Here is a 23,819-nt window from a genome sequence, read left to right as displayed (position 1 = left end):
GCTGAAGGTCAGGAAAAAAAAGCCTATGTGTAGGCTGAGTTGATTGCAGTGGTAGAGCCACATAATTGGTACCTGAGTCTAGGAATAAAATATTAGCTCTTATTTTAGAAATATTTGAAATGGATTTATTGACTGATGGATAATAAGTAAGAGGCTGTTGCTCTTTAAAAGCAAGCACTGACTTGATAGGATGTAATCTCTTGTAACTTCTGTAGCTCATGTATTTTTTGCTTGGCTCTTGCTAGTGCCATTGCTGTCTCAGTAGAGCTTAAGACAGAAGAACCATGGGCCAATTTGTGCTGGCTTTTTTCCCCTTTTGCTATTAAGTGTATTACAGGTGACAGTAAAAATGTACAGTCCTGTGTTTTATTTGACAGTGAGTCTGTCACAGTCACTAGGTTTGGATGCTGGACTCAATTGAATCCAAATGCTTGTGGCTTGCCATTGTATCTTGGTGACTATTAGATACTGGATTTTCTTTTCCAGGTCCTTAGATTTACCACCAAGAATTTAGATTGTAAGTTTAGCAAGTCAGCTATGTTTTTTCCTGAAAATGCAACCTTTTTAAGTAGTGAAGGCATGACCATTATTGATTTCTGTGGATTTGTGTGCTCTGATTTAGTATTTTTAAGGAAACTTGAAACAGTCAAACTTGGAATGTTCAAAAAGTATTTTGGTAAACTCATATGCAAATCATAGAGGTATCATAATGTAAATAGAAGAAGTAGTGACAGTGATTTGCAGTCTCAAACCTGTATCTCAATTTTAAGTGCCATTTTAGTATTCTTTGACTGTTTGCCTTAAAGAGTCTCAGAGCCTATGGAGCTCCTTTGTGTGACTCATTCTTTCTAGCTGTGTGTTTTCTTCTAATGCTACCAGTGGATCTTTCGAGTGTCAACTGGTCCAACTTTTAAAGCTCTTTTTAGCTGTAAAGCACACCTCTTTGTATGTTGAAATATTACCCTTTTCAGCTTTTGTGGTGTTTGAGTATAAAATAAAGGACACTGAATTTACCAGTGTGTTAGCTGTCTTACTGTTTTTCTAAGTTATTCTGTGGTAAAGTTCCTGGCAGCTGTCCTAGGCAGACAGGGACACCTCCAGCTGTTATTTTTAACTTCTTTGTTCAGAAAGAATGATGCAAGTATATGACAAACTAGCTATAAGCATACGTAATTGGTGGTTTTTGACTAGTTTTATAAGTTATTGAAAAGCTTAGTTGTAAACTGTTTGGCATTTTGGGGTATTTTCTAACATGATGCAAAATGCAAGATACTCTAAATCTTCATTTAAAGTCTAAAAATGTTCTTACTATTAATTCACTGCACTGAATAGTAGTTTGTATTATTTATTTAGTCAGCCTGATTTTTATGGTCCTGTATGTTTGGTATTGATTATTAATAAAATATTTTGGACAGTGCATCAATGTTTTAGAAAGTCTCTACAGAACTCTTTGGTAGTTGTCCAGTGGGCATCTGGATAAGTGGTAATGATTTGGGATAATTGTTGCTGATGGTAATATTTGCAGTGAGCTGATGGGTGGTACAATTGCCTTATTGTTCCAAGGTTTTTGAATGTTGTCTTAACATCTGCATCTTATTGCGATTGCTGCTGGTTAGTCATATAACTTTCGTCTTTAAATGGGATTTGTGTCTGTTTTCAGCTTTTTACAATGACAAACGACTTAATCATTATAGCAGATTGTGAAGTTTGGACTCCACAACATAAAAAGGACAAATGTTCATATTGAGTGTTTTATGTCAATATATATACACTATGTGTTTTGCTGTCCTTTGCACAATGAGTAGAATTATTCCTCAGCATTAAATACTTGAGAAAATGGTACTGTGTCAAATCCTGACTTTTATGAGTGGTTTGCTTGGAAGACCTATTGTAAAAGTCATTTACTGTTTATTATTGTCATAATGATATATATATAGTATATTAAAATCTATTACATATATTTACACATATAAAAATATATCTCTTATGTGAAATGCAATACAAAACTCTTTTCAGGACTATGTAATTGTCTGAAATGTCAGAGACATACTTAATCATCAGGCAGTTCTTTTGCCCTGTCATGAACGTTGGAAGGTAATCTGGTTTCTGTGCATGCTTTTGTCAACTTCAGTGACAATTTGGTCCTTAAAATCTTCCTTCACCTCTTGCATGACACTTTTCTTGTTGACCACAGGATGTTGAGTGCAGACTCTCACATGCTGCAGAGGTACTGCTGAGTATGAAAGTTAATCTACCTTATGCCAGATTTATATGTGTGTGGATAAGAAATACATCACACTGAGTGTTATCCTGATAATATGTTCCTGCTCTTATGCTATCTATTCAAATATTGTATTATCTACTATTATTTTCTTTCAGTAACTTAGCAACGCAAGTTCCTTATAGCTTTACCTAGTCTCACCCATAATGATAATCATCTTTGGAATATGAATATATATTTATATATATTAGTATTGAATGGGAGGCTTTATAGTTTACCTAAAGATCTACACTAAGTGACTCTTTAAAGCAGAGAGTGTGGGGGAAGGCAGTAAAGGATCGTTTAACTCATGTTATATTCTCCAGTCAACTAGGAGTTAAAGAGCAGTAATTGCTACCAATCCTAAATAATCAGGTGAGCAAGCCTGAAATCTAATTTTAAACTACCTTATGCTTCCTATACTTCACAATTACCTTCATGTTAATAATATAAGCTAATGAATAGCTTTAAATGCATGAGAAAAATGAGTTTTGGGTGAGATCTGTATTTGCCATTGAGGCTTGATAGGCATCTTGCTCTGATCTCTACACTGTATACTTAAATGTATATTCCTTCTTAAATGTTGTTGCAGTGCTAATTTTCATTAAGACAATAAGTATTTTATATGTTCTTTGAAAATAAATATGCATATATCTAGTCAATTAAAAGTATAGATCTCTAAATTTCCTGGAGACGTAATTTTGCAGATATGTGCAAGGCATAGTTTTCCTGTTGGATCATATACTAGTAGGGAGAAAAAAAAAATCAGACTTAACTTCACTTTCATGAAGCAGAATAAGGATTTATAGCCAGTATTTAGGAGAAAATATTTTTGCCCTTTGGCAAAACATTTTTAAATCTCAAATATCACTGTCTGATAAAGTATGAAAACTTCATAGTAACATGATTAGTTGTGTTTTCAAAGCAGAACCTGATTAATTCAGCTGCAAGTGTTCCTTTATGTAGTTATTATACTAGCACATGTGTTTATATACTTTTGCCCATGTTTTTTATTTTCCTCCCTTCAAGACTATGATGTTACTAGGTGCACAGAATTTCAGGTGAGAGGAATTTGAGGAAAGCTCTTATACTGACAGTATACTGACTATTTTGAGATTTGGAAGAGCTCTTTGGACTCCTTAATTTTGATGGTACCTGCTGTGTCAAATGTCCTAAAGAATATTGTTGCATGTTTTTCTTTCTTAGCATCTTTTGCATTCAGTAACATGGTGGGTTGTTGATGCTGACTTAGTGAACAGTGATTTAAATGTAAGGTCATTTACTGACTGTTGGAATACTTTTACAAATTATCTGTGCCTGCTTTTAGTTTTCCTTAAGTGTTCATTTTAAAATAAAAATAGCATGATAGAATAGGAGTTTTAGTCTGGTTTGCAAGGAAATAATTTGTTTTATCATTGTTAGTAGTGTGCCTTTTTCTTTTTAGCAACTGGTTGCTGCTTTCATTTGAGGGCAGGGGGGGAGAATATGATAGATAATGTTTTTAGAAAATTAAATTGTGTAAAATGGACACCTGAATTGGGAAGAAGAATGCACAGAAGGGTCTGTCTTTGAGACAGTTGCGGTTATAAAGGTTCTTTAAAAAGCACCATTGAATTTTTTTTGTCCACACCTTTTCACTTCTTTGTCCATTCAACCACTACTTTTAAAAATTTTGGAGTCATCCAGGGAGCAGTTAAAGTAAAAGAAAAATTAAACAGTTTACATAAGAGATATTCTTTTTGGTACAAGAGTGCTGTCGTTGTGGAAATGTGCAGAATGAATCTACTTATGGATGAGTGTATTTTGTACTCGCATGCTGTTGTGGAAAATTTAGTTGGCTGTTATTACAAAAACTATCAGAAACCTGGTACCATGCCTTTATTATGCAACTGGCAAACAGAATTAAGACATTCACGGATTTGACCTCTGTTTGTACTTCTCTGAAGTGTTACAGCTTTTTACAGTGGCTACATTTTCCCTTTCCTGTTTGATGCTTTTTGTTTTCACCAGCATTTTCATTCTTCTGGTTCTTTTCCTTTTGATTTCTCTCTTTATGATGTATGACAGTAATTAGATTTTACAAAGAAGACTGAGAGAAATTTAGTGTTTGGTTTGTGTAGTGTGTTTTTTCTGTTTTGTGGGTTTTTTTGGCGTGTGTGGTTTTTGTTTTTGTTTTTTTTCCAAAGGTTATTTTAAATTTTGAAATGTTTAATGAAATGCTGCTTTTTATATTTTGGATACCTGAAAAAATCTTGCATCTTCTTTAAAAATAATGGAGACATAATTTGACTGAAATATTCACATTAAGAAGTACAACATTGTATCACAGTAGTGTTAAATTGAGTTTTGCTCAAATCAAATACCTATTTTCACTTCACAAGAAACAGAAGGTAGCTTTTCAGTGTAGAAACCTAATTTATTTTTGGCGGCAACAACATTGGAAGCTCACTATCAGTGCTTCAAGTAGGCTGCATGCTGTTTTGAAACCACGTTGTGTGCCTTGGAGAGCAAGTGAAAAGGAGGTTTGACTGTTCTCTGTGCATATATGTATATACACACACACAAACATTTTTACACATATATATATATACACACACTCTTCTTCCTTTTAACCTTTCATGCTGTGGAAGTGTAATGAGCTGAATTGGATATTGGAACTGGCTATTTTGGGAAACCCAAGAGCTGCATGTGTGATACATGGATTGTCTGTCAGATGGTTGGTAGAACTTGGGACTTCAAAAGAAAAAACAAAAAAGAACCTTTGAAGGCCTGTCTGTAACTGTTGTCTCCCTTATGAGTTTTGCCTAAGTGTTCATCCCAGAATAAATCCTTATCTTTAATACTTCCCTGTATTTCCCACCACCCTGGATTTAGTCTTCTGTTTTGTGCTCTGTTCCTTTTTCACACTTTTTTCAGACTTTCTGGTAACAAATACACAGTCACACTTTGTTAAGCTGTGTGTGCTGTATATTTGAGGAATATGATAAGGATATAGAGCAAACAAATTAGGAATACATGGTTTATATTGCACTGCTTAGATCTCATAAGCTATTATGTGAATACCTGTTTCACATGGAATTATTCCATAATTTTCAATTAAACTGATTGAAAACTAAATACCAAGTAAACAAATCTCTGTAGTCTTGTCATTAGGTATATGAAAACATTTAAAGTGTATTTTTCTTCCAAAAATAAGCCCTTTAGGGTTAACAGCACATGGGATAGCTGTTACTCATTGGGAATCTGATTTGTATAACTTTTTTTTTTCCTCAGAACTTTTATTTTCACAAACAAAAATCTTGAATATTTAAGCAAATGCCCCAAAACAGCCTTACTTTCTTTGTCTTTGCCAAGGTATGATCTGTACATTTTTTGGTAACATTGACTGAAGTTGAGCGCAGAATATTCCATAAGGGAGTGGGAAGGGCAGATAATGCTGATGCTCTGCACTTTGTACCGGAGTCCAGGCTGACACTGTGCTACTACTGCCATTGGAAATGTGGATCGAAAGATCACTAAAAATGCCTGTATCCCATGAAGATAACTTGAGTAGTGAGTAACCAGGAGTATAGCTGGCAGGGTTGTTTGTTTTTTCCCTGCTGTGTTTAAAAATGGCCATGCCCTCCTCCCTGCTGTGTTGTGAAAGTTTCCCATATTTGAAAACTGAAGCTTTGCATTGGTGACAGTTTTACTGTTGTTGGAAGCTGATGTATCATAACAACCTCTGTTGAGCAATATCATGATTGGGTATTCCTGTGTCAGCTGAAGTGAGTCTGAGCAGCTGTGTTCAGTTACAGTAACTCTTGGGTAGAATAGATGAGTGTAATCTAAATGTAATATCATGTTCTTCCTGCAGGACAGTTCCAAATCTTGTGTGGTTTCTTGAACAAGCTTTAGATGCAAGGACACTTACTCACTTACTAGGCCTTTTTAAAAATAAATAAATTAATTAAAAAAAAAAAAAAGAGAGAAGAAAGGCTTAATTCAAAGAAGATAGGAATTTAACCATACAGTGTGAAGATCAGACTTGGAAATGCTTTTAAACTTTGCACTCTCTAGGAGGGCTGACTCCTCCCTAGCTTGCTTCTATTTTTTTTTTTTTTTTTAATACTAGGAGTTGAGGAATAGCTTCAGGAAAATTTTATAATATTTAATGTCAGGGTTTTAAATATCATACAACTTTTAATGTTGTTTATTCTCTAGTAAATACTGTTACTTCAGAACTTTGCTCTGTCACAAAAGAGGTTCTCTTGCCGGGTGATCTGAATCAAAGTGATCCATTAGGAAAGGAAACTTGACAAGCATGACAATTCAAATAGCAATGAGCAGGAGAGGGAAGAAAGGCTGCACTAGATAGTTGAGGCAGGTGGTAAATAGGAGAACTAATCTGCTTTAAAAACAACACAAAACACCAACCTACGAGAGAAAATTAGAATATTTTACCAGTGCCTGATTGGTTTAACAGGCAAGCTACTTTTGAAAGAAGGTAGAACACAAATATTTTATTCTGTACTGGGTGAATCAGTAAACAGAAGTAGCTTGCATAGTATTTTGGTGAATTCTGGCTTAATGCATCTGTTTTTTATTTCTCTTTACACTTTCATAGTGTTGGAGTCAATATACTGATAAGTAAAAACGAAAGCTTAAAGAATTTATTGGTGTTACAGTGAAATTATGACTCTTAATCACTTGCTAAAGAAAATTCTGTTCTTTGTTGCTGAAATCACATTAAAAATTCATGCTTTTTTGGTCTATGAAACTACTAAAGCATTATTTTAAGATGTATATGTTAAGGTCTGAGTACTTCAAATGCTCATAAGCATGTATTTATGTATTAACATATATGAAATATGGAGTAGTAATCTTAGTCTTAAAGCATTTGAATAGGCAATGCATGTTTAACAGTTTGCTTATTTTTTTAGTATCAACAGGTTCCTGTTGGATGAGACTTTTCACATGTACAACTTTTTTTTCTTCTTCCAGATTTGAAGAATAGAAGCATGCTTTCCGCTGAGACTTACACTACTACTTGTGATACAGAATGTCTCTAAGTGAGAAGAACAGTGTGGTTTTTGCATATGAATCTTCAGTACACAGTACCAATGTACTTCTCAGTCTTGATGATCAGAGAAAGCAAGATATTCTTTGTGATGTTACTATTTTAGTGGAAGATCAACGATTTCGGGCTCACAAAGCTGTGCTTGCAGCTTGCAGCAGTTACTTCCTTTCAAGAATTGTGGGTCAGGTGGATGCTGATCTTATCATCACTTTACCGGAAGAGGTGAGTGTCACTCCCTTCTGTATTTTACCTGCCAGTGCTTCCAATCTGTTTTGTTTAATTCTGTTTTACAGTAGGCTGGTGGTGCTTAACTGAGAAGGTAAGAGAGTTAAGAACAGAGGGGAAGGAATTTCTAAATTGTAAAGCTGGCATTGGTTGAAGGAAAGGCTGAACAGATCAGAGTGTATATGACAGACTGTGAATGCTGTCTTGCTGAATGTATAGGGGATATCTTTTCAATTAAAAATATATTACTTTTAAAATCATGCATCTGATGCAAAGCATCTAAGTTTGTCAAAAAACAGCCCTTAAATGGTAAAGTGGTATTACATAACTACTCCTCTTATATGAAAAGAGAATACATTTGGAGTAATAAATAAACAGAGCTTAAAATGATAGTACATCTAAATCAGGGTTATTAGGATTTGGTTTCATACATTTGAGTAGTACAGCTGTGCTTATGTTGCTTGCTTGGTGCTTAATGTTGGTAACAATTTTCTTCTGCTCAGTTCCCCATCCTTTTTACACACTGATGATTAGCAGCATGGTTTTAAAATTGTGTTTTATTGCTTTTAAGACTGAGAAAATGTATTGCAATTACTTGTTTTATTTTTTTTACCCCCAAAATACAAATTCTTAAATCAGATTGAATTTAAAGGCATTTAGCGGGAATGAGCCAGAACCTGACATCCATAGCAAAGAAAATTTATTATTGCCTATCCGGAGCATCCAAGACATTTAAAGAGTCCAGTTCATATTTAGTTAAAAGACACATGAGGCAAGCCACTGATTGGATTTTCATATGAAATGCTGTGCTTGTAGGTGAAAATTAAGAGCCCCCATGTGCTCTGATTGTGTCCAATGATAGCAATAATCTGAAGAGGTGTTTTTTAAATAATCAATGGCTTCCTGGGAAGCATTTTATGGTAATCAGCTTGGGGGGTGGGAAATAACATGCAAATTGTTGGCAACTCAACTAGAATCATTAAGACTGGAGGAAAGGTGCACATCAATGAATATTTATAGTGACCTTGGAGGTTACATTATAGACTTCTGCATGTACAAGACTGGGTTGAGTGTTAGTGCAGAGATGATGTGTTCAAACCGCCTGTACTTCAGTAAAATAGCTGCTTTGCTGGCTTTGTAAGGTTGGGATAAGCACAATGATTCTCTTGTTACCAGAATCTTTCTGATTTTAGAGAAAACAGAAAACTAAAATGGATCAGGTGGTCTCTTTAAAGAGCTTCTGGGGTCTGTGCTATTCTCTGTTGATCAGTTAATTTATTACAAAATTGTTACAGCACAATGCCACTATGTCACTTCTGCTCAGCCTTCTTACTGTGCCTCTGTGTTCACTTCTTCTTATGCTTTTTTTTCCTTAGTGGCTTAATATGTTGATAGCCTGAATGCATCTCAGATTAAAAAAAATAATGGTGGGAGCTGGTGTAGGAAGGCAAGTAGGATACTCCAAAGACATGATTTGGAGTAAAAGAGGGACATTAATGGCATGTAAAACTTCTGTTGTCAAAGAGAGAATTTTGCTTTGGGATAATGGAAAAAATAGTACATCAAAGTTGGAGAGGGGAAAAACAGTCTGTGGTGCAGAGCAACTGTGTTCCAATGGACCCACAAAATAAACCTGAGTTAAAAGAGACCAGAGTTTGTGAAGAAAATGGAGGAACATGATAATCCTAATATTTATTACAATGTAGACTTAAGAGGACTCCTAAATCAGTAATGCTGAATTACATTAAGAACTGAATCCACTGAAACAACAAGCAAAAATACTAACAATGAATCTCATCTTTTAATCATTAAATCTGCTCACTTGGTAAAAGCATTTGAAGACTCAGCAACTTAAGCTTCTCTTCTGGGAACTGCTGAATATTTTGAAATGAGTCAGTTTATGAAGCTACATATTTAAGAGAGAGGCAAACACTGATCACCTGGTTTGACATGTGATTTTTATTTTTTTTAACCTTTTTCATCATCCAAAGTACTTGAAGTTTAAAGATACCAGTCCACAATGTGAGATAGTAAAATGTTTTTGTATAATTATAATTTTATAAGTACTTCTTATATTGTAAAAAACGACTACTGACATCCTCATGTCCATTCAGTGTTGTTTTTCTAACAATGTTTTTACTCTGTAAGTCAGAATTTCAACCTAAATACAAATTAAATGACTACTGCAAGAGTTGCTTTTCTGGGTCAGTCAGACCAATAATCTTATTGTGTTCTGTCTTGTTTCAGGATAGCCAGCTAGAAATGTGAAAGAGAAAGTGAAAGGAATAGAGAATGGGTTTTTTTTCCCATCTTGATCCTTCAATTTTTTAGCATTATATAGAAAGAACCTACAGTTTTGAAATATCATTGTATTTGTTTTGTTTAGTTTTGTGTATGAATTTCACTTGTTTGTAAATCCACTGTAATGATTTATTGAATATACTGAATTTGAAGACTTCTTGCCAGCCTACGGATAAACTGGCTTTTACACTTCACTTCCCCACATAATTAAGGATGAATTCATGTGGTGGTTGTAATCAGTAGTCTTTTTTTTTTTTTTCCAGAGCATATTTCAAATGTCATTTTAAGAATTCCTTACTTAAGTTATATGAATTTTTGCTAAATGCCTCTGTGCAGATCTCTTCAACTTCCTTTCATGTGGTGTTTGTGTTCTTTAAAAAACCAACAACCACCCACTAAAAAACAAACCCTCACCTGATTCCTAAATTAAATTGCATTCATAATGAATTATCTTGCTGGCAGAAGAATTCAGTATAGTTAATGCATTAATATAGTGCTTTATGCAGGATCAAGTCCTGTTCACTTGAGTGAAGGAGGGGAGCCTAATGTGCACCTGAGTTTGAGTAGTAGTAATGGGCATATTGCTTTGTTCTTTAAGAGAAAGGCTGAAGAAGTGTCATGTAATATGGTGATCTGTTCACAACTTTCTACCAAATTCCTTAGCAATTTTTTTTAATGTGTAGATGATCTTGTTCAGTTTGTAATGACATAGTTTTGTTTAACTCTGGGTTCCCTGTTAGACAGCTGTTCTGTGGTAAAAACTGAGGTGATAATGATGGAAAAGTTCACACAAAACTGCCACCTCCAAAGAGGCTTTAAGCTGAGAATAATTGGGTTTGGTGTACAGTTTTTTTGGTACAAGTCTTTTCATCTGTGGGAAGAAGAAAGGAGTCGGTAGCTATATAATAAATAGTAACGTGTGGTCAAATTCCATTTTTTTTCAGACTTTTTTTTTAATATCAGTGATGCATAGGATTGAACAAATAACAGTAATTGCTCTTTAAAGGAAAAAATACCAGCAGTATTTTGATCTTATTCTATGGTAATTTGTTTACAACTTGGGTTTGAAAGGTATCTATGAAATTGGAATCTAGTTACTGGTTTTCAGTATACAGCAGTATTTTTTTCACTTGTTAGTACTGTATTTTCAGAACATTTTAGACACTGATCACTGTGAAAAGATAGTCGCCATAAAATGTACAGAAAAAAATTGCATCAGAAGATTTGTTTCAGAATGAGTGTGGTCACATTTTCTCTGTGGAACAAATGTGCTGCATTTGTCTTGTACTCTGTCCTACTGGCATGGTTTGCTCACAGGTAAGTTTGGGTTGTGTGTGTTTCTCTGTTTAAACCCATATTCACCATACTTATATATAATTTTTTTTTTTTAATAGGTGACACTTAAAGGATTTAGTCCTCTGCTTCAGTTTGCATACACAGCTAAACTTGTTCTAAATAAAGACAATGTGTCTGAAGTTTGCAAGTGTGCTGAATTTTTGGGTGTACACAACATTGAAGAGTCATGCTTTCAGTTTCTCAAATTCAAATTTTTGGACTTCAAATCGGATCAGCAGGAATGTCCTAGGAAGAGGTGTTGTACACAGCGTTGTCAGGAAACAAGCCCTAAAATTGGCAATGTGGATGATGGAGACCTAGAAATAGATGATGAAGCAGAAGAACTTTTGGAAAAGGAATATATGCAAACTCCTGACACAAAGATCTGTAAAGATGAAGAAAATGCTAAATTGTCACCTGCTGTCCAAGGTAATGCAAATCAAACATGTGATCCTGTACACGTAGAAAGGGGTGGTGTTTCCAGCTTATCTTCCCAATGTCCAAAGTATAGGAAATTCCAGAAAGCTTTCGGAAGTGACAAAGTTCATAATTCAGAGACTAATTCCAATATTAAAGACATTCAGGTGCCACCAATTGCAACTTTTCTTGAGAAGGACATATCTGATAATGATGTCATACAAAAAACTCAGGAGTGTGTACCTATGCAGCTGGTCTCAAAACGTGAAGAGACTCAGGTAAAAATGGAAGAAGGGGAGGAAGACATGGAGAAAAAGGAAGAGTCAAAGAGAGATTCTGTGACTCAGAATGTGTCGTGTCCTGTGGAGAAAATGGATCTTGCTGCTTTCCCCGCACATTCTGCTGCACCTCATGGACTCAACTCTGTCTCTTTTTTACATACTTATGAGCAATATGGTAACTTGAATTTCAGTGGTATGCAAAACAACACAGTCTTAGCTGAAAAAACTTTATCAGGTACTGGAGTTGGGAATGACAAAATTGAAAGTCAAGATGATGCATCTTTGAAGGTTGATTTGAGCACTAGAGAAGCCACTAACATTACATCAGCTGGTGATCGAAGCAGTGTGGAGAGAGAGGTAGCAGAACATCTAGCACAAGGGTTCTGGAGTGATATTTACAGCACAGATCAAATGCATTTACCACCTGCAGTTCCAAAAGAACGCTTGGAGCCTGTATATTCGGGGAAGAAATCAGAGTGTCCGTGGCTGGGTATCAGGATCAGTGAAAGCCCTGAACCTTGCTCTCAGCGAACTTTTACAACATTGAATTCTGTCAACTGCCCCTTTATAAGCAACCTTAGTACTGAAGGAGGCTCCAACAGCTCCGAAATAACCAGTGGAGATTATGCTCAGGGACAGCAACAAGAACAATGTCCCTATAATTATCTGATAACTTTGGGAGAGGATTCAGAAACTGACACTGAGGGAGACAGTGAATCCTGTTCAGCAAGAGAACAAGAATGTGAGGTAAGAACATCCTGGTGTATCCTTTGCTTCCCCGTCTCTTAAGACCCTATTCAAAAACCTAATTCTGAGTCTCTGGGCCGGGGTGGGGGAAGGAGAAGGTAAGGGTTGTGGTTGCTTGTTTTAAAAATCTGGAAGATTAACCATTCAAAGGTTTATATGGAAGATCACTGTTAATTCAGGGAGAGTTACGTTTTGGTAGGGTATTAAAGTGGTGGATGCTTCAGTATTAGAAGACTTCAGATATTTTTCTGGAACAGCTTCATCAGAAAAGGTTGTGACTTTTAAACCAAGGCACGAGAGTTCTTTTTTTAGAATTATTTTGTCTATTTCAGTTAAACTTTAAAAATCTACAAATTTATTGCAACCTTGTTTAATAGGAACTTAAAAGTTTTCTTGTTTATTCTGAGTTGTGGGGAGAACGTTGGAGATAAATTATATTTCACATTTAGTGTCAAATGAAAATTTAAGTTTTCAAGCTGGCTTCAGTAGCTGTGTATTTAAGACTGTTTTAATGGTATTGCCTTCTCTAAAAAATTGGGTTATATTTGTTCCTTCAACAACAGAAATTATTTAGCACTTTTTTACATCACTGCTTTGGTAGTGTTTTGGGCAGGTGCCATACATAAGTAGTATAATCCCAAAAGATTTTACTACATACCTAGAATGATTTCTGTCACAGTTCTTAGAATTGTAGTATTGCAGTGTTACTCTGTGCATGATGGGTCATTTAATGCCATGAAAATTCTGTTGTTTTTAAAGCACTTGTTTTTTTCTTTTTAAGATGCAGGGCCTTACTGAGACTTATTCTAAGTGGAAGCTTCCATCAATATAGAAAGTTGACACGCCAAACAAAGGGCCAGAATTGTTTCAATACATAATTGCTGAGGCCAATACTGTCTATTTTGTTTTTGCCTGTTTGTCACCAGTGTTAGCCAAACACAGAAAGGGTTTCTCTTTGCTTTTTAAAATAAATTAAGATCTTTGACCACTCCAAGATAACATATTCTGCCACTTAATATGCTCAAATGTAAGAATTAAAATAAAGGGTCTTTAGTTGGATATTTCATAAAATTATTTTGTAAAGGTAAAGGTGTTTTTCAGTGTTAATCAGGACTTTGTGATCTGTGTATGTTTCAGAAGCTCCTGCTTCTGTTGCTCAGGTGTACAGACAATAGCAGGAGCCTGGTTCTCTCTCTTCTCCAGTATTAAGAATTATAAGACAACTATTGTAACTTCTATATTTTAAGTAAATGCCTTTCCTGTAGAAAACTATAGGTATAAAACTGTATGCAGGATACTGCCTTAAGAGCAGCTATGGGGAAACTTTAGGCTGTATTAGTGATTTTTGACATGTTTTGTGTATTGCCTAACCAAAACTTATTTTCCTAGAGTGTATCACCTAATTGCTTTGCCGCTCACAGGGACAGATTTCATCCTACTCTGAATATGGTTTTGAACATCTAGTGTAAATTTGCAAAGTACTCAGTTACTTTGCCTGTGCTTGATTCCATCTAGTTCAAACTCTGGGGTTATATCCACCTCACCTGATGGCTACATTAGCTTGCTCTTTTCTCTGAGATTCAGGAAGAAAGATGAGTGGTGTGGTAAAGAATGCTTAAAAATTTGAATTGGCCTGTTGGTGTTTATTTATATCAGTTTCACCTTTGATTTACAACTGTATCTTACATCCTAGGTAAAACTGCCATTTAATGCACAAAGGATTATCTCACTTTCCAGAAATGACTTCCAGTCATTTCTGAAGATGCATAAATTAACTCCTGAACAATTGGACTGTATTCATGATATCCGAAGACGAAGTAAAAATAGAATTGCAGCACAGCGATGTCGTAAGAGAAAACTTGACTGCATACAAAATCTTGAATCTGAAATTGAAAAACTGGTATGTATAAATATTCATTACTGTTGACTTGAGTCTTTCTCTAAACATTTTGAATGGATGTCTGGCAGTAGTTTGAGAGTGAGGTGGTTTACTACTTTTTGTACTTGAGATCAGAAAACATTATGTGTCTTGGATAACTTCTTGGTAGCAGTTCTAGATTTTCTGTGCTTTACTCTAAAGTACACATATTTTTCCTTCTGTGGACCTGTTTCCCTTCAAGTAAAAGTGCATCACAGCATAATTTTTGGTGAATGGTATTTTCGAAGCCCATCAGCATTGCACTTAATTGTACTGGATGATTCCCAAACCTTCATCCCACTCTGCTTTCTTTTCTACCTTCTTACCTTTTCTTGCTTTGTGACTTTGTTCTTCAACTTGTGGTATTGCTCATGATCAAGTTTACTGTTGTGCAATTGTTAGTTGTGCAAGTATTGTTCTTGTAACATATCAACATGGGCTGTTTCCCAAACTGTTTCTTGAATCTCAAAAATGAGACCCTTGCAGAAAGGCGGAAGACATAAAAGAATTCAGGAAGCTGCTTTCCTCTTTAATAGTTGTATCAAGATTGTATCTGAGGATCTGATGCATCCAGATTTCTCTACAACCATCTGTTTATATTTTTTCTCCTTTTTAAAATACAATAAAAATTTAAATATGTAACTTAAATGTGCGTTAAACAGCTAGGAACATATGCAGTCATTTATGTTTCACCTTTCTAGTTACAACTTCAGAGTGAAAAAGAAACTAAAATTAGAGCAAAGCACCATGGGGTAGAAACTTATTTTCCTTAAGTGCTCCATCATGTTTCACTACACGCACTTCTTCAACAAATGAGAGAGATTATGAAGGAAGGCCTGCAGTGCTGTACAGCCCTGATGAGTTGCCAGAGCAAGTCATTCAGTATGCTGAATGAAGATGATACTCTGGGAGGGAAGTCAGGTGATCATGTTAATAAGAGTTATTTTATTTTGACTAAAGAGAGAAGTTTCATTTGTGACAGTGCAGAACTGTCATAGTGTCATTTCTGTTTGTTATGTAACTTTGTCAAGATTATGCAACAGTTGGGGGGAGGGGGAAGTTAGAGACTCATCTGCAAGATTAGACCTGTAGTTGACTAAGTGACTGATAATCATAGTGCTATATCCTTTCTTCTGTAGACCTGGGCTAGAAGAGGCTGAATGTCTGCTGTTTGACAAAGATCACTGTGCAAGGTCTAGACAATGAGTGTTGAGAATTGTGAGGTGAGGTCTGAGTTATGAATCATACTCTAGGCACAAAGGTGTTCCAGTTACTTGTTTTTTCCGAACTGTGCACGTAAGTTTCTTCAGAACTTCCTGAAACGACCTTGTCTGGAGCTGTTGAGCATGTCTGACAGCAGCTGATGTTATGCACCATCAAACTTGTGTAGGTTGTGCGCAACTACAGAAACTTTAAGATCTGTCTAGGTGTAATTTCCAGGTGGGTGGAAGAAAGGAGACATCTCTGAAAAGCATTGTGTGGCACATCCAGGATGCTTCATGCATGATGATTCCTGCATCGTTCCTTCTTCTATGGGTCAGTCATGTGTCTCAGACCTGTAGGTCTTTGATCTTTGCATGGTATCCTCTGTAATGTGGCTTTGAGAGAGGATAATGTAGTGTAGCTATAGTTTGAAAACGCTTGACAAGTTTTTAATACTCTCTACGATAGCCTGTTAGGAAATATTAATTGGTTAAATTCCTCATCCTGACTTCCAATATGTGCAGCATGTTGTCTGGTATTAATTTCTATTTGTTGTCTCTTACCAGGTTTTTGTTCTCTCAGATTAAAAGCTAGTATTTGTGCTATTTTTCTTGGGAAGTCCCATATCTGGAACATTCTAACTCCCTGCATGAGTAGAGCCTGGAGACTGACTGGCTGGGCAGTAGCTTCACAGAAAAAGACCTTAGGGTTCTGGACAGACAGCAAACTGAGCATGGGTCAGCAGTCTGTCCTGGCTGAATAAAAGGCCATCGGGGCTGTTGGCTGGATTAACAGGAACACAGCTAGTGGTTCAAGGGCAGCAATTGTACTCCTATACTTAGCAGCATGTGTAAGACTGGATCTTTTGCTCAGTTTTGACCACCCCAGTGCCAGATATACATTGACAAACAGGAATAAGGTTAGGAGAGGGCCACCAGGATGGTGAGGCCTGGAGTACTTATGCTGTGGTGAGAGGCAGAGGAAATGGGGCCTCTGCTTGGAGAAGAGATGGATGTGGGGAGACCTAGTAGCCACATGCCCGTACCTTTGGAGAAGTCCTCAAGATCATGTAGGCATTGGGAGTGAAAGATCTTCAGCCTGGCAGGTGTTAGTACTTCACAGCAGGAGAACAGCAGACATTGTCATGAATTAAAATGAGAGGCTTCAACTGTATATAGGGAAAGACTTTTTTTTTTTTTTTTTCCAGTGGGGACAGGCAAGCAGTGGAGCAGGTTACCCAGAGAGGTTGTGCATGTTCTGTCCTTGGGAGTTTTTGTGACATGACTGAGCAAAGCCCTGAGCAGCCTGATCTTACCCAGAACTGACTTTGTTTTGAGCAGGAGGTTGGACTACAGAACTCCTCAGGTACCTTCCCATCCAAGTGATTCTGTAAGATTGAAAGTCTTACGTTAAGCTCTACTTATATTGAAGAAAAGTGCTGTTTGATACTGAATCTAACCGTTATCTGGGAGAATTAAGTTGGGTCATTTCTCTTGATCTTTTGTACTGATAAGGTCATTTTGACCCCCATGTAGTCTTGACTTAATGTTTTTTCAGGTGAACCTGTGTGTTCTTATTGTTCACTAATGTTCCATATTTAAGAATGCATGTGGGCCACTAGAGGTGGTGTTGGCTTGTTAGAAAACCTGTGGGTATTCACAGTCCTTGCACTTTCTCGCTTCAGAGCTTTAAAATGAGGGTGCCTGTGAGGGGGAGCACAGTAAAGGACAACTGGCTTCAGGAAGCACTACTTCCCTGGAGATTCTGTAGCTTAGATGGAGGATATGTCAGAGAGTGATACACTGTAGGCTGTAATCCAAGAAATGTAATTGAGATCTTGTTATATACTATAGCAGGGAGAGGAAATGTGTGAACAAAACAGATTACTTAACAGAACAATTAAAAGAGCTCTGTTTGATTATTATGACCTCAAAACTAGCTGACATTACTTCACAGTATTAGTACAAGGCTGCTAAAATAAAACAATACTTAGAGGTATTAATCTGTCAAAAACCTCAGACAAAGGTGGGGAATTGACTCTGGAATAACTATTTCTGGATGTTGAAGTTTGTGTTAGACAGTAGTTCAGCTAATTTCATCAGTCCATAATACACAGCTGAGTGCCTCTGCATAACCCGAAATGTGATTTTGAATTAGGAGATGTGGCAACAGCTGTTTCCCGTATGCTGACAAGAAGTTTATTAGCAAAGCACTCTTTCTAATCATTTTAGGCAAAAAGGACTGGCAACAACTGCCACTCTTGCAAAATGCCACTTAAAGTTAGTCAGTTCCTTCAGAAAGAAGTCATAGAGGTTGCAGTATGAGTTTCTCCTGCAAAAAGGAATGTGAGGAGGACTGAAAATAACTTTCTAAGAGTGAATTGACATAGCAATGTTAATAGCAGACAGTCCCTATGTTTAAAATTTATTTCTTAAGAACTCTTTAAAGCTTTGTATGTCTTCAAAACTCTGCCTCTTCTTTTAATTAATTATAGAACTCAATGTGTGGCAGATTTGTTTTTGTCCTTTTATTTCAACTGTTTCATTATGGTGTTGCTTGTTTCCTGTCCTTCTTTGCCATTTCCTCATTTTTCTTTATTTCAGGTATTCCTTGTTTCCATCATTAGACCTCTCAGTTGTCAATATCCTTTCATCTTCAGCCAGTTGTATGAGAAGTCTCAGAAAAATTCATGACATTGAATAAAAGAAAAAAGGAAAAAAAAGCAACCAAAACAAAAACAACCCTGCCAAAAGCAAACGAAACCAAAACACCAACAAAAACACAACCAGAAAAATCCAACAAATTTTTAATGAATTATAATTTTTTCTACTTGATATTCATTAGTGAATTGCCATCCTTTTTGGTTCCCTGTGTTTGAAAAATTCTTTTGCTTTACGTAGCTAGACTGTAAGGTCTTCAGAGCAAGGACATTCTTGTTTTGTGTCAGAGAGGTATCGGCCTCTCTTAAATATGTTTGTTGTATAAATAAAACCCAAACATTCAGCTAGTATTCTCCTATTCAAATAGTAGGTTACCTACGTACTGGCACCTCTGTTTTTGCCTCTTCAGTTCACTAATCTGTCACTCCACTTTAGATTTTTTTAACTTCCAGTGTTCTAGTTGAAGCCTTGAAACAAAGCAGATTGCAGCATTTCCAGATAAAATATTTTATTTACAAGCTTAGCATGTTTTATTACTTTAATTTCCTGTATGTTCTATTTACTTTAGAAACTCTTCTTAACTCCATTGTTTGTTCTACAGTGAACTTGGCACTTCTTGTGAAGTGAATTTATTTTCATATAGCAGAGCAGTATCAGTAGTGAAAATGTGATGTCTGGTTTTCAACAGTTAACTTTTAAAATATAACTCACTATGAAGACTGCTTAATGTTTTGCTGGTCCAGTGGTAATGGTTCAAATGCATTTACTCTGTAAAATTAGCTTTTCAGGAGTACTTCTAGTAAATTAAGCGAGGTTTCATTTAGTTCATAACTACAAATTACTCTTTTGGCTGCCAGCATGAGTTTTGAAAAAGTTTTATGTCTGAAAAAACACTTCAAATAGCTGAGCTGATGTGTCTTCAAGAGAGGTTAGGATTGTCCTTTTGATAGGCATTTGATTGTGTGACTGTTAAACCTTGTAATTGTCAAATTACTTCTGTTTTGTCAGACCGGATTATTTAGAGTCTTCTTGTAGCTTCGATAGGAACATAACAAACCGTAGTTTTTGTGTTAAAATGTGGACTAAAAGGCTATTTTTCTTCTTGCAGCAAAATGAGAAGGAGAACTTGCTGAAGGAAAGAAACCACATTTTGTCAACTCTGGGTGAGACAAAGCAGAATCTGACTGGACTTTGCCAGCAGGTGTGTAAGGAAGCAGCCTTGAGTCATGAGCAAATACAAATACTTGCAAAATATTCTTCCTCAGATTGTCCACTTTCGTTTTTATTCCCGGAGAGAGAACGAACAACTCCATCTAATAGTGAGCTTGCGATACCAGCATGTGTAGAATCAGCAGATGGTCTTTCAGGTGTTACATCTACAAATGAGCAGAGTTCTTGTTATCAGTGTGTGAAAAGTGTGTCTGATGCAACATATGATCAAGCACAAGAGCTGCATCCAGTTTCTGTGAGAACGTTCGAGAAAACTTCACTTGTGGAACAGTGCGGACAGAGTGGTGGGATTACAGACTTCTGTCAGCAAATGACTGACAAATGCACTACAGATGAGTGACTCGATTCTTTTCCTATTGCCAGCCTCTCAATGTTGCAACTAAAAGTGTGATTGAGCATTATCATAAAATAATTGAGCATTATCGTAAAGAAAAGATGAAACTTTATGCTTTGAAACCCCATTGACAATTACATGGTTGTTATATTACTTGGCAAGCGTTGGGTTTGGTCTGTGTTTTCTAGAGTGTAATTTGGATGTGTCAGCCTTGGAGCTTTTTCTGTGTGGTGGTGCCACGGAGAGTTGAGGAAAGTTATTAGAAAGTATAAACTCTGTGCACAGATGTTTGTTTGTGCAGAAGCTTTCATTCAGGTGTAGAGCAGCCTTCACTCTGATTTATGCCACAGTACTTAATGCCACTCTGCATCTCAAGAGGTGTTTATACACAATGACTTCTATACCTGGAGTTCCTATCTCTATAAGATTTCTTTATTTCCTGACAGACAAACCTTAAGGAGAATATATAGCTCTGTAAATGTTTCTTTTTAGATGGATTAGGAAAACGTGACAGTATGAGGAGATTCTGGCAAGTGTGCTCTGTAACAGCTGATTACTTCCTGCTGTTCCCATCCCTAAACTAGAGCCAGGTTTTATTGAATACATGCCTTTGTCTTAGCTCTCTGTACATAGTTAAGACAACTGGAACAGTGGAGGTGCTGCTCTGTTTTCTAAATTTTGTGGGAGGAGTAACAGCAATGCTGGGAGAGCCAGAAGTTTGAAACTGATGGAGTTCTTTGATTCATGCACATTGGATCTTCTGGCATCTGAATCCCATATGCTAGTTCAATATCTGTATTGTGACTTGCTATCCTAGCACCTTCAAGATGGTTGCTGTTTGTGGTAAGTGGGAATCAAAGTATTAGGAAAGTTTAAGGACAGATTTTTTTCCCAAGGTATTCAGGCACCAAATTCTTCATTACTTCAGTGCCCAATTGCCTAAAGTAATCTACAAATGTATTTGTTCTCTAATCACTGGGACCAGTAAAGATCTGTTTCAGAATTTTAATCTTCAGGATAGTTTTATGGCTAAACCTGCAGTGCGTTTTCAATGGCTTGTGCTATAAGTAAAAACATAGAGAAAGTATAATAAGGAAATGAGCTGGAGGGATTTCCTTTATTTACTTTGTGAAGGAGAAATTCAACCACTAAAAATAATCCCTGGGGTTTAGGTTGTTTTTTTTTTTACATGACAGTAAATGCTTACTGTATACCAAGGATGCTTTGTTATTTAGATGTTATTCTCACACCTGAACTAAGTATTGAACCTCACCACAGAGAACTTTGGTTTTGCTGGTTTACAAAACATGAAGAATCTTGTACAAGCCAGTGGAATTCTTCATTTCCTACCTCAGAATGTATATTAGCTTTTTGTGTCATTGTGTGCATGTACAGTAGGCAGCAACTAAGCAAAGGACTATTGTAAATACTGCTATGCAGTTTTATCTTGCAGTGAGACAAAACTTGCTGAAGAATGTTCTTGGCAAGGATCGATCTTTTTTTTTTTTCTTCTCCCCTTCGTTTTTAGGTAACATAGCATTAATAAATGTATTAAGACTATTAAGCCACTTATTTAAAACAAAAGTTAAGAGTTTGACGGATTTCAACAGTACTTCTCATAACCAGCATGTAATACAAATGACTACACTACCTCACCTGTGGGATTGAAAGTTGATTCATATCTCCAGTGATATTCTTGGATTTTCATCATATATCTTTACTTTTTTAAGGGGTAAATTTGTTAATGGAGCAGAGCTTGTATAAATCACAGTGCTTGCAGTAATTGAAATTCAGAAACAAATACTGTATGGCAGACATCATGAGAGTTCTGCTGGTTCCGATATATTTTCAGATAATGGAATTGAAATGATTTTAAATCAAATTGAAATTCTTTTAAATTGCTATCATTTATATATGTTGATTCTATACATGTATTACTTGTGAAGCTCTCTGGTTCTCCAGCATCTGTAAATGCCTGGGTGATTTAATCCTTCCTCCGTCCTGTGCTGCCACCCTAGGCAGTGTTTTGCTCTGAAGTCTCTATTTTATTTAAAAAGCAAACCAACAAGAAACAATAAAAACAAATCAGAAAGCCCCAAACCCCTTTATTGTCCTTACATAAACACCACCTTTAAAGCTGGTGCTGTTCTGAAATGACGTGGATAATGACATTAAAGCATTATCCTATAGTACACGTACTCTAAAATAAAATTCCTTTGGTTAAATGCTTTTTATAAAGGGGTGGAGCATATATGTAGAGAATGACTGGCTGGGAGCTGAAACATCTCCAGTGGCCCAAACCCCTGACACGCTTGGCTATGGATGTTGGAAAACAAAGTCAGTGATTACCAAGTTCAGAGGTCGGAATGTCCACCAAAGAGTTGAGCTCCACTGCTGCGGTCCGGTGATCAGCCAGGTCTGACCGCTGTCCGGCAGGCAGAGCAGGGCTTCCAGAGCAGCAGTCACGGCTGGCATTTCAGTGACATTTGAAATTCATGTCAGGTATTTAAAACCTATGATGAACTTGATGAAGTTTGAGGGTAGGTTTTTGCCTAACCAGCTTCATCTAATTAATGTTAAAAATATTTATTTAATACGGTAAACATACAAGTTGCATGTTGACTTCTATAGCCTCTATCATCAACTTGCAAAAATGAAGAATGATGGACAATTTTATGATACAGAATTCTCAGGTAAATGTTTTGGAGTTTTTTGTTTTGTTTTGGTTTTGGGTTTTTTTCAGTAAAGAAATACTCGATTTTGAAATTGTAAAATACTTTGTTAAAGCATGTTTTAAAATACTTTGGACAGACTATCTTAAAGCCATAAGAGTATGATGGCATACAGATTGTAAAATAAACAGATAATTACAACAGTTGATTTTGTATCTTTCATAATTCAACATTTTCTAAGACTGCAATAAAAACCACTATCCTTTCTACAAAGGCTTTTCTTTTTTGTACAAATCTTTTGCAGTGAAAGTCTTTACTGGTGCATTATTCACTTATGTAGTACTACTAAAATACTTCTGACAACAGTAGCAAAGTAGTCTATATAGTTTATAAGTTCCTGAATAATACACACAGTAGCAAATATTACTGAGTTGGAATAAATTTCCTGTAAGTTTGATTTCTTTGTGTCCTGTTCTGTTTGAGTGGGTTTCCTTTTCTGGGGATCTTTTATTTTATTGTTTTTATTATTTCTTTTGTTTTAAGGGAGAGAAAAGTTAGATGAGTGATTAATGGGATACCATAGGTTTGTTGTATTTAGAAAAAACTTGGAGGTGATAATTACACACGTAATACAGATCAGTGCATGAAACTCCCTCTGCATCTCCTAAGCAGTAAACTGTGATACTGGATGTAGCCTTTCAGTATTGCTTTTTACCTTCTTCAGAAAGCTTTTCATAAGAAGCCTTACTTCATCTGAAGTTTTTGTAACCTGTGCATTTGACTCTTTCAAGTCCAAAATTGTATGATCCCACCAGAAGACCTTTCATTAAAAGCTAAAATGCATTTTTTGGGGAAAATGCTGGAAAGCAAAGGGGTTGATTAGAAAGCTCAACTTGCTGCTTATAGTTGATAAGGCAGTAAAAGCCGTATCTCTTTCTCCAGGACAGTTTTGTCATTGGAATTCGTCGTCACTTGGATTTAGTCAGTGCACTGTGCATTTATTGCCTTTAAGAACCAAAATGTTAGTTTACACCAGAACGTTTAGTGTGGTTTCTCTTTGAGGAAACTTAAAATCTTGTTGCAAGAGTCTGTGATATGTTTAACGTGCCTCTTAATATTTAGCAAGAAACAATGGCAACAAAAGCTAAAAGGTACATACACCAAAGATCAGAACTGC

The 23,819-nt window shown here is 36.1% G+C and overlaps 1 protein-coding gene across 5 annotated transcripts in view; it reads left to right on the top strand.

The window, feature by feature from the left end:
- The window catches only part of BACH1 (BTB domain and CNC homolog 1), a 28,698-nt gene extending 5,599 nt beyond the window's left edge, over positions 1-23,099 (top strand). For 2 of the 5 annotated variants that reach the window (XM_082043699.1, XM_082043698.1), the window contains exons 2-5: positions 7,244-7,541; positions 11,240-12,625; positions 14,319-14,525; positions 19,515-23,099. In XM_082043699.1, coding sequence (XP_081899825.1) covers positions 7,302-7,541; positions 11,240-12,625; positions 14,319-14,525; positions 19,515-19,976 — 2,295 coding nt within the window. In that variant the 5' untranslated portion in view covers positions 7,244-7,301 and the 3' untranslated portion in view covers positions 19,977-23,099. The other 3 variants (XR_014183167.1, XR_014183168.1, XM_082043700.1) reach the window with 3 other exon arrangements.
- The last annotated feature ends 720 nt before the right edge of the window (positions 23,100-23,819 follow it).

This window comes from Streptopelia decaocto, assembly GCF_964273445.1.
Source record: "Streptopelia decaocto genome assembly, chromosome: 1".
In the NCBI taxonomy this organism is placed as follows: Eukaryota; Metazoa; Chordata; class Aves; order Columbiformes; family Columbidae; genus Streptopelia; species Streptopelia decaocto.
The sequence above is the reverse complement of the archived record's forward strand: the minus strand, read 5'-3'. Positions and strand labels throughout refer to the sequence as shown.